At 38.6% G+C, this 10,983-nt stretch overlaps 1 protein-coding gene across 1 annotated transcript; it reads right to left on the bottom strand.

Moving 5' to 3' along the window:
• Positions 1-101: 101 nt before the first annotated feature.
• Positions 102-9,728, bottom strand: aldh6a1 (aldehyde dehydrogenase 6 family, member A1). The gene is made up of 12 exons (XM_028001077.1): positions 9,582-9,728; positions 7,821-7,865; positions 7,654-7,728; positions 7,088-7,249; positions 6,865-6,943; positions 5,732-6,034; positions 5,400-5,521; positions 4,884-5,073; positions 4,267-4,448; positions 3,154-3,333; positions 2,167-2,265; positions 102-415 (listed from the first exon to the last, which is right to left on the bottom strand). Exons 1-12 carry the CDS (start codon positions 9,618-9,620, stop codon positions 311-313), a joined length of 1,581 nt encoding a protein of 526 aa, XP_027856878.1. The 5' UTR covers positions 9,621-9,728; the 3' UTR covers positions 102-310.
• Between the last annotated feature and the right edge of the window lie 1,255 nt (positions 9,729-10,983).

Here is a 10,983-nt window from a genome sequence, read left to right as displayed (position 1 = left end):
TGTTCCTTTCAGCCGTTTTTACAATGCATGTGGTTTTAATTGTGTATTTTATGCATAAAACAAAAACAAACACTGGTTGCCTCCATGAAAACACACAATCGTTTAGGACCCAACAAGATTTATTAGTGTTTCCTCTTCTGCACCGCTCTGCAGACATTCATTCAGCGTCTAAGCACACTGTTTACATACAAAGTCTTTAAAATGGGTGTTATTTCACATCATTCATCTATCTATGAACATATACTGTAGTTTGTTTTCTTTCTGGAAGAAAACTTGAAGTTACATCAGAAGCACTTGTAGGATGAGGCATTCAGCGTCCCATTGTTGGCATGGTAACGGCAGGACTTTTTAAAGTAGCGTCTTCAGCTTTCCATTGTGAGGTTATGGTTTTGATCTGCGTGTAGAACTGGATGCCCTAAAGAGATAAAAATACAATAATGAAATACTGATCAGACTTATCATCCACAAACTTCAGCATACTTCAATGGGACAGACCAACTCAAAAGCAGCACATAACTTAAAGGAAAAGGATGCATAGTTTAAGACTTTTTACAGATACAAGTTTGAAAACTGTGCATTTATATTCGACCTAACTGAGTCAAAACTTTGTGGAAGCATCTTTTGCTGCAATTGCAGCTGCAGGTCCTTTTGGTTCAGGTTTCAGACCATTTTCAAGTAATGCCATAATAATCCAAGTACACCCTCTCACAAACCAATAAATTTTAATTGCTATACAACATTTATCATGGGAAGTGGAAGACATTTTAAGTATCCCAAAATAAATAAATAAAATTAGTACTGAGGTGTCTGTAAAAAGCAAAAAAAAAAAAAACACACACACATTCAAAAAATGGTTAGTTGAGACCAATGCACTAAACTGAAAACTTTTATCATCCTGTCTTTGGTAGAAAGAAAGACAAGAGAAACAAACAAAAACAAAGCAAATGGAAATCATTAAGCTTGTTTAAATTTATCATGCACAACTGAATTGATTAAATTCTTATTGAGACAAGCTTAGCTGTATGTTTTGCATCATTTTCCTGCTGGACAGTGGACCAATATTTACCTGCAATTGTCTTCCAATAATTTTTTACAAACTTCCTTGCTGAAGAGAAACATTTCCACAGCATGATGATGCCACTGCCATGCTTCACAGTGCATACTGTGTTTGTATAGGCTAAAACGTTTTTATTCTCATCTGATCAGAACACCTTCCACAAATTTGCTGTGTCCTCTACGTGACTTTAATCTGGACTTCTTATCACTTTATTTTAATAATCAAGCCATTCTTCCATAAAGACTAGATTTGTGAAGGGCACTGTCCTGTTGAAAGTTCCCGTTCTCGGAGATGTGAATCTCTGCAGCTCCTCCACGGTTACCAGCTTGTCAGTCTATATGTAAACATGAACTTACTGCACACTTGTGTTCTTAGATGTTGAACATTGAGGTTAGAGTAAAGGGAGATGAATATAAATGTGCACATCCTATTAAATCCCAATTAAATACATTGACGTTTGTGGTTGTAAAGTGATAAAAGGTCGTAATAGATGCTATGCTTCCTTGAACAGGTTAGGATAAGTCTATGGACTATATAAAACATGTTTTGCACAAAATAATTTTTATATAATGAGCTTTTAGTCTGCTCATTTCTTCAATATATTGAGCTCCTTTTCATAACAAACCGTTTTAGGGCCTCTTGTCTCTTTAAATCCAAAGAAGCTGCTGCTGACCACGCCCCCCAACTTAACATTTACACTCACATGTGAAAATGGGCACAAACAGATGTGTAATTATACAACCATGCTTCTTTAAAAAGCAGAAGTGGAGCCTCATGCACAACCAACAAGAATCCAGCAAGTGGTTTCTGGATAGTAACTCAACAACAAAACACTTTTTCAGCAGCCATTCTACAACACATACAGCAATAAAACCATTTGGCCAAATGTGCCAGAGCTCTGCTGGGGTTGCTGTAAACAGGGTGAGCTTCGCTATGGTTGCTAAGTGAGGGGCAGTGCTGATTCTGGAGGTTTTTGAAACGGCTCATTTTCCAGACACCAAAAACATTGACTTATTGCCAAAAACTGGCAGAGTGGTTGTTTCAAGTGATTGGGCTGTTTTCAGAAGCAGTAGAAACGGAAGTACAAAAATATGCAAAACAGGTCTTACCTGCTTCCCATAGAAGTTTGTGTCCCCTCTGAAGGATCCTCTTGATCCAGTGAAGGAGAACATTGGCAGCGGCACAGGGATGGGCACATTGACTCCAACCTGCACACAAACAAGCATTGTCCCTTTCATTTCCATAAGTGTAAGTTTTGTAAAACAATTCCAGGAACCCAAATTGCTGGGATGATCAAGATGCAGCTAACAAAAAGATGCGGTGCGTCCGTGCTTGTTGAAAAAACAAGCCTACATGGTCGCAATAAACAAAGCCGAACCTGCGGCTTGCATCTGCTGCTTTTAAAGCACAGCATGCCCTTATTAGAGGGATGAAAAGCTAAATAAAACATTCTGTTTTGAAAACTGCAGAGCCATGGTTGGTTTAAGATGTTTGAAAGAGCGGGAAGACGTTTTGACACACTAGGGCCTTTTGGCGAAGGTGCGCCGAGTGGAAAAGGAAAAAAAGAAAAATGAAAAGTAGATGTTTGTTGCACAGAGGTTTTGGAAAGTAGTGCAGCACATGGCCTGCACAACATTCCCCGACATGTGAACAGCAAACACAGGGCACAACCAGGCTCCACAGGCAAACAAACAGGGTGAAGGCTGGCCGTAGTCTGCTCAACACAAACCCTGGAATCCCTTTTGAGTTTTAATTTGAGAATTCCCTGCTCCAGATGCTACCTGGAAATACATTTCTATACCCTTCTGTTTTCCTGAAACACACACATGTTTGCCTTATCTATTTGGAGCCTCAGATGGCGGGGAAGTGGAGAAAACAGGGTTACCCAAGGTGTGTATTTTAGGTGAGGAGCAAACAAGAAGATACGTGACATGGAATATTTTTTTTCTTTCCCTTTTTTAAATATGTGAAGATTTTCAAACAGAATCGTGATGTGCTCCCCGCTGCTGGAGATGCAGCTCAGACATGACAGAGGGATGTGAATGCCTCCTTTCTCCCGGGACGGAGGGGCGCATTTGGAGGACACAACCACCCACCTGGCCCACGTCCACCTCATGACTGTATTTGCGCGCCGCAGCACCATTTGTGGTGAAGATGGCGGTGCCGTTGCCGTAGGGGTTGTTGTTGACCAGGTGGATGGCATCGTCGAGACTGTCTGCCTCGAGGACAATCAGGACGGGTCCGAAGATCTCCTCCTTGTAGCACTTCATCCCGGGCTGAGAAGAAATATTTCAAAAAAGTTTTAAAAATCAGACAAAAAACGAAACGTTCAACATTTTCTCAATAAAACCTCATTCAGTTTATTTGAGTGGGATTTTCAAATACATTTTCTTTCTCTTTCTGCTTAACCAAAATTAATAGTCTAAAAATTTTGGCAAGTATGTGTTCAGCCCCCCTTTACTCTGATACGCTTAAATTAAAATTAACGCAACCAACTCCCCTGAGAAGTTTCCATCTCTTGCTTTAAGTCGTATAAAACTGAGCAGTTTGTAGATATATAAAAGTACTAAAAATTACAATTTTAGGTGTTTTGTTAGTTTTTTCTTCTTCAAAGATGAAAAAACTAACTCACTAAAACAAGTTTTAGTCCCACCACTAAAACTTGTTTTTATAAAACTGCTTTCTATAGTTGTTTATGCATTGTTGCCTCTTGTGACACACTTTGTGGTTTTAATAACTAGAAAGCGTCTTCAGACATATTTTAGGGATTGTTTTCCTTTATTTTAAAAGCCCAAAACAGAACTAAATGTGAAGTTATTTAGTTTAACCTTTTGGTTTAAATAGTTATAAAAATCGGTGAGTTATTGTTTCTGACAGCGGCAGGAAGGTTTTGTGGCTCTAGACAAGTTTTTATGTTGGAGGACTGAAGGGAGAAATGGCTTTTTAGGATTCATGTGTTAGAAAGTCCCAGTAAAAGTCCTGGCATAAATCCCATTGAGAATCAGTTGCAAAACTTAAATACTGATGTTCACAGCTACTAAATTTATTGCGACTCCACATCACCTGTTTTAACTGAGACTGATCTATTTTGTTGGTGAATAAATCAAATAAAATCCAACTTAAATACATTGAAGTTTATGGTTCTTATGAGAGAAAACATCAGTTGGTTTGAAAACTTTGTGCGAGGCAGTAAAAATATCCCCACATACTGTGACGTTGCTGATGATGGTGGGTCCGACAAAGTTGCCATTCTCATAACCTTTGACCTTGACGTTTCGGCCATCGAGGAGAAGTTGAGCACCTTCATCCACGCCGCTCTGGATGAGACTGCAGACTCTGTCTCTGGCCTGCGGGGAGATCAGGGGCCCCACATCCGCACCAGCCTGGTCCCCTAGTCGGGGCCCAAACACAAGCAGGCGTAGCGTTACACATCACAGCACACTAGCTCCACTCACATTCACACTCGTCCTCCACCGAGGAGGACCCCGGATGCTTGTGGCTTTCCTGTTCCAAATTTACTGTGACTCCACATCACTTTAAGCAGTCATAGCCGATCTTCGTTTCACCTCATATCAACTTTTCTTCTGAGAAGATCTGACCGTCAAAAACCGCCATTTAGATCTGGTCCGCAGATCTGGCCACAAATTTGCAGCATGGCTGCCTCGACAAGCCCTGCGCTCCCAGCAGACTCCAAATGGAAATTACAACAGAGCATCAGCCGAGAGGTGAGGTTAGGCGGCGTGGGTGGCCCCGGCTCAGCTAAACCAAAGGGCCCCGTGTGAGAGAGGGCTTCTTGAAAGGCGGGGGTGACTTGCGGGTGTGGTACCTGCGTTCACGCGCAGAGCCTTGGCACGCTCCACCAGCTCCGGCAGCCAATGCCGAGCCTCGCCCACCAGGATGGCCGTGGACAGGGCCATACAGCGCTGGCCCGCTGCCCCGAACGCCGCTCCCACAAGCTGGTTCAGAGTGTTCTCCTTGTTGGCATCGGGCATCACCACACCATGGTTCTTGGCGCCCTGCATTGCACAAAAAGTGGTTAACCTTCAGCTCTTTGATCTCCTGTTTGTTTATAACAAATAAGGTTATTGTTCTAAACAAACTGCGGGTTAAACTTTATAGTTGACATGCTGCACATTTTGGTTCGTGTGTGGAATGAGGAGGACATATAAAAATATCCCTTTTCCCCGGTGACACACAGCTGTAATCGACTTTCCACACGCATAGGTGCATTTGAAAGTCACTAATATGAACAGAGAGGGCAAAAACATATTAAAGAATCCGTTGGGCAATACTGCCACCTTCTGGGGATTTGCAGCAATTGCAATAACTTAATTGCACTCACCATGTTGGATTGGACCCTTTTGCCATTTTTAGATCCCCTTTCATAAATATACTCCCCGGCTTGGTTTGAGCCAACGAAGCTGATGGCCTTGATGGCCGGGTGGTCACAGATGAAATTCACAGCTGAGGCAAAAAAATTTTGAATGAATAAACAAAAAAATATTTCCTCCTTGCAGATTTATCCTGTTTTTTCTCAAATATTTTCAAATGTGAAAATATAATTTCTCCATTCTGAATGTCTTGGTTAGACACTAAGAATGAAGAACTAAAAGTTAAAAGCATTGAAATAAGTCATATTCAGTCATATTTCAGGTAACTTGAACCAACTCTCACCAGCATGCTGCCCATGTATGACGTTCAGTGTCCCGTCCGGAGCACCAGCGTCCTGCAGCATTTTGGCCAGCAGCATGGCGCAGGTCGGCACGCGCTCCGACGGCTTCAGCAGGTACGTGTTGCCGCACACCATCCCCATGGGGAACATCCACAGGGGGATCATGGCAGGGAAGTTGAAGGGAGTAATGCCGGCGCACACACCGATGGGAAGACGGTAGGTGTAGGTGTCCATGTCCTTGGTGATGGAGGGCAGAGTTTCTCCCAGCATCAGAGACGTGATGCTGCAGGCGTGCTCCACCACCTCTGAAATAGCAACACAATGGAAGATAGTTTTTCTGTGGCTGAAACGTAACACAACGGTGGAATGTTGTTTTTATTTTTTGTTGGGGTTTTTTTGCAAAACGCTGTATACCGGCCTTACTAACTGACTAAGTGACTATCACTGAGATAGTGGTGGGCATTTATCGTATCGTTTATCATTTATTGTGAACAATTTCTTATCATAATAAGATATTGATTCATCAATGATAAATTCCAATAAATTGTCTGTATTGTTATTTTAACTATTTTCACCACTGTTTGTTCAATGAGAGTATCTTCAATATAATGAACATTTGAAAATATGATTAAAGTCTGTGGCTGTGTGAAGTTTTGCGATACAAATCACTCTTTTTTATGTGACTGGTATTCTAAAGAAGAACATTATCAGTGGGCAGTATTTGTATTTGTGAAGCTACAACAGTCACAGTCATGCAATTACTTTAAAAAAGTAATAACTAGTTCTTATTTTCACTTTTATTGTAATCACAATAACTCCACAAAATACTGTGATAAAACTTTCAGTCCAGATTGCCCACCTTTAATTCAGAATAAGTTAAAAAGCAAAGAAAAACTTCAAAAAGACCTTCAGAAATTTGTAGAAGTCAGCCTGCTTAGACAAAATGCGAAAAAAGCTGTAGCTTAAGACTATTAGTTTAAGGTTCAAGAGCAAACTGACCTCGGCTGTTGTTTTTACAAAGGAAGAACTAAAACAACTTGTTTTCATTTTTCCAACACCATGCATAAAAATGTGAATATTTATCTTCATGTTGCTCCTTGTTCAGGGAATCTGAATGCATGTCACTGAAACTTACGCAACCCTCTGAACACGTCTCCTTCTGCGTCTGCCAGGGTTTTGCCCTGCTCCAATGTGATGGACTTGGCGAGTTCTTTCTGAAACAGAACCAGAGGTTCAGCTCAAGAACTCTCCTCCACTGGTAAGGTCATCATCAAGCACATTTAGAACATTTAGACCTATGATCAGCAGAATGTTGCCAGTTTCAGGGCATCTCAGGCTGAGCAACATTCTTTACTCACAATGTTGTCCTTGATAAGCTGCTGGTAGCGCAGGAAGATCTGCTGCCGGGACAAAATGGAGGTCTCAGACCAAGAGTGAAAGGCTCTGGAGCAGGAGTCTACAGCAGCCAACATCTCCTCCTGTGTGGCTTTGGGAACACGGGAAATCACTTCATTGGTAGCCTGCAAAAAACAAGAGAACAGGCAAAAATGAGATTAAAAACATAATTGAAACATAATTGAAGTCACTTGATTAACTGTGACTGGTGAACTTCAGGTGAAATACTGAAAACCATTACTGAAACTGAGAACTCCCCCCATTTTCTGTTTCTATACCCGCCTGCCGATAGCAACCCCTTCTTTACACTTTTTTCAATTTAACAATAAAATAAGGGTTAAGAACATATGTTTTCTCCAGCTAATGTTTTTTTTATGTGCTATAAAAATAAAGAAAATTAAAAGAAAATGATTCAAATCAAAGGTTACAAAAGGAAAACCAGAAATAATTCTGGCCGATAGAAGTTTGATTAGTGCATTTCTACAAATAATACACTGATAAACTTCTTCAGGTTTGGTACAACACTTACAGGATTGTGAATATCAAGCCATTCTGAGGATTTGGACTCTACAAATTTCCCATCGATGAAGAGTTTAACAGTAGACTGTAAAGAGACAAATAACATAAATCATATCCATGCATAACACAATAGGACCAAAATGAGTTAGATTCACAAACAAATGTATTTTCACTCACCACTGAGGAGGAGGAATAGCACAGACGGCCAATTTTAGGATGGACCTGTTAAAAATTGATATCCGGTAATAATGTAAAGGCTGTAAGGTCATACTGAGACTCTCTTTCTGTAATCTCAACTAACTTTTCAGCGAGTTAGTTGAAGCTATTTATTAGTTCTGCTACCCCAGGACATGTCAGCTATGAATTTTCAGAATTCTAACTTTTATGCTTGTTTGTTTTAAACATCTAACTCTTTACAATCCTATTCAAACAAATAGGTGACAGCTTCAAATGCTTCTACAACCAAGTAATGGTTGAAACCCTAAGTATTTTCACACACTTGCACCTAGAAACATCATTCAAATGTTACAGGGTTAAAGCTTTGGGCTATTCCCAAATGAATAAAAATTTTGTTATCTCTTTCAACATTTTCATAAAATGGTTGTTAGAAAATAATGTTTTGGCTCAGTTTTAGATTTTTCTCTAGCAGTACCTCTTTTTATATGAATGTTAAAAGGTTGCAAACTTCTACTTGTACACCATGGATAATAAATAATAATATATGCATCAAAACATCAAAAAGATGTTTTTGCATGTTTACTAGGTTTTTCAATAAGAACAATGGTTTTCCATCGAACACTCTTTCTGTTACAAAGCATTTAGATTTTATAATGCTGAGCTTTGCCACAGAATATTTTACTCACTAGATTCTCTCAACTTCACTAACTGAAAGCAATTCAGTTGAAGCATTTTTTCTTTTCAGATCTTCATCTTCTAAAGCAAATTTCAGCAGTTCGTCTACTTAATTAGAAGCTCCACTGACAGTTTTTATACCAATTTTCAGTTGAAAGTAAAGTTACTTTGCAGATTTCTGACAATCTTCTCTTCTACTTTAAGCTGCTACTTCAGCAGATCACAAGTCTAATTGCACTTTTTACATGATTTACTCTGTTCAAGCAACGGTTTTCCATTCACTGCTGCTTATTTATCAATTTTTGTCTTGAATATACATATTTCAGTAGAGTAGCACAAAGTTCTGCCTTTGTTTTTTTTTAAGTAGCTGATATTATTTTTTATATTTTTAGAACTGTTTTTGTGTTGACTTCAGCTTCTTTAACATTTGTCAGGCAAAGGTTTTGCTTCTTCCCCAGATAAGATAGTCATGCTTTTCCAACGTTTCTGACCATTTGTTTTTTTTAGAAGTTTTCTCAAATTAACCTAGAATTTTTCATAATTATTCAGCTGACATTTTTCAGCTTGCAGCCTTCACACCACATCTAAGCAGGAACTGCAATTTATTCAAGTTACAATTGTTTTATGAAAAACTTATAAAGGCAGGTTTAGTTTGCCAGTTTATGGAAATGTGCATATAACCAGTTATTTCCAGCTGCAGCTTGCTGGAGCACAAGATTAATAAACTACTTCAAAGTGCATGACAATGAAAAAGGGGACAAAGGCAAGCTGAGTGGAGGGCACAGAGGAAATGAAAGCAGAAAGAAAATAATTAGTGCCACTGATAATGCAAATTGCTTGAACTTGCATACTACTACCACACAAGTAAATCTGTGCATTTTAAACACGCCTGCTATCTGACTTTAGGTGAATATTTATTTTACTATCAACTTAAAATGAAACAAACATGGTACGTTTCTCCTATCTATCTTAACCCTTATCTGCAATGCACACATGGTGCAGCACATGACATTGTAACTTTGTAAACAACCGATGAAATGAATGCTTGTTTTATTTAAACAGATTTAAAGCCGAATTAAGGCTCACCTTGGTTCTAAGCACTGATCTTAATGCTAATGCCGCCATGGTGAAATGCTTTTTCTCCTATGACGACCTGATTTCACAGATCCTGCAGGTAGCGCGATGGTCCAAGAGCAGTCAGAGTTCTCCCTCACGGACATGGATTACTTTGGGGCGGGCCTTAGCCAAAAAAGCAAGGCTCCCTATTGGTCCACATGTACTCACGCCCACAAATAGAGGCCTGTGATTGGTCTGATTGCTGAACCATCTGTCCAATCAATATTAGATGTAACGCACATTTCCGCCTCAGTTGAATAAATCGCTTGACTATTGGATAAATATGAAACAGGTCAACAGCGAGCATAGAAACAAACATATAGACGCCACATTGCTGTCAAATTGTAAAGATACGTCAGCGTGATGGCCATATTGTGAGGGTCAAGTGCCACCTTGTAACTGATTCAAATCATATTTGAAAACTAAAACTAAAACAAACAAAATTTACATTTGATAAATTCTTGTGTTTTGTTTATAAGTCCTCTCCGTACTAGAAATGAAGGTTGTTTAGACAAAATTACAAAAATATCTGTAAACTTAAAACTGCAACAGAAACAGAATCTGCTAAAAATACACTTATCTTAATTTACATATCCTGTCTCCTTCTCCTCCTTCTCGCTGAATGAGAGTCTATCGCGTTATGCAGTTACCAGCATGTTTTAAAGTGATATGAAAAATAAATATAACTTCATAATTTTTTGTGATATTGTCTATTGAGCTGTTTAACTTTGATCACTCTTTTTTCAGCTATATTATCTAAAACCATTTAAGTTTGTTTTTTTTTTTCAAATATTAATACCAGTAAACATTACAATACCTACTAGTAATATACTGTAGGTCAGCTCTAGAATATGTATTTTATATCTGTGATTTATTTATTGTGCTTTTTTGACTGCATGGCAAAATTACATTTGAAAACCTGTCATTAATTTATGTATTTTCTTTTACAGCAGTCATAGGGGTGTTATCTGGCCCACTTCGTTTTCTTTTTCTGGAACACTCTTGATTTTCTCTCCTAAATCTTTATGTGAACAGCCTAGATACGATTATTACATAGTAATATTATTTTAGAACCATTTTTCTGAAAAGGATGCTAGCAAAAATGGTCATGATAAAAAAAATAAGAAAGGGTTTCTCTTTTAATTCTAGAGCTTTAAATAGTACTGCTATTTAATAGTTATAATGTTTTAAACCAGTTTTAAACTGATTTTAATCCCACCTTGAGAATGAAAAGATATATAAGATATGTTATTTTTTCTATCTCTCAGTTTTCCTCTTAGTCCTAATGTAAAATTACCTTATTTGAACGATCATTTAATTCAAGTAAAGAATCTTTCTTACCTGAATTAATTTTTTATTAACCCCAGCTAAA

This window comes from Xiphophorus couchianus, chromosome 19, assembly GCF_001444195.1.
Source record: "Xiphophorus couchianus chromosome 19, X_couchianus-1.0, whole genome shotgun sequence".
Lineage (NCBI taxonomy): Eukaryota > Metazoa > Chordata > Actinopteri > Cyprinodontiformes > Poeciliidae > Xiphophorus > Xiphophorus couchianus.
This window is presented reverse-complemented; position numbering and strand designations above follow the sequence as displayed.

What these genes read in the sequence shown, in the direction of transcription:
- aldh6a1 (XM_028001077.1), bottom strand. Translation starts at nt 9,620, where the DNA reads ATGGCGGCATTAGCATTAAGATCAGTGCTTAGAACCAAG. An exon ending in GGCTTGATATTCACAATCCT is followed by an intron (nt 7,250 to 7,653) that starts GTAAGTGTTGTA and finishes TGTTTTTTGCAG; the next exon opens with GCTACCAATGAAGTGATTTC. An exon ending in CATACATGGGCAGCATGCTG is followed by an intron (nt 5,522 to 5,731) that starts GTGAGAGTTGGT and finishes TTTTTGCCTCAG; the next exon opens with CTGTGAATTTCATCTGTGAC.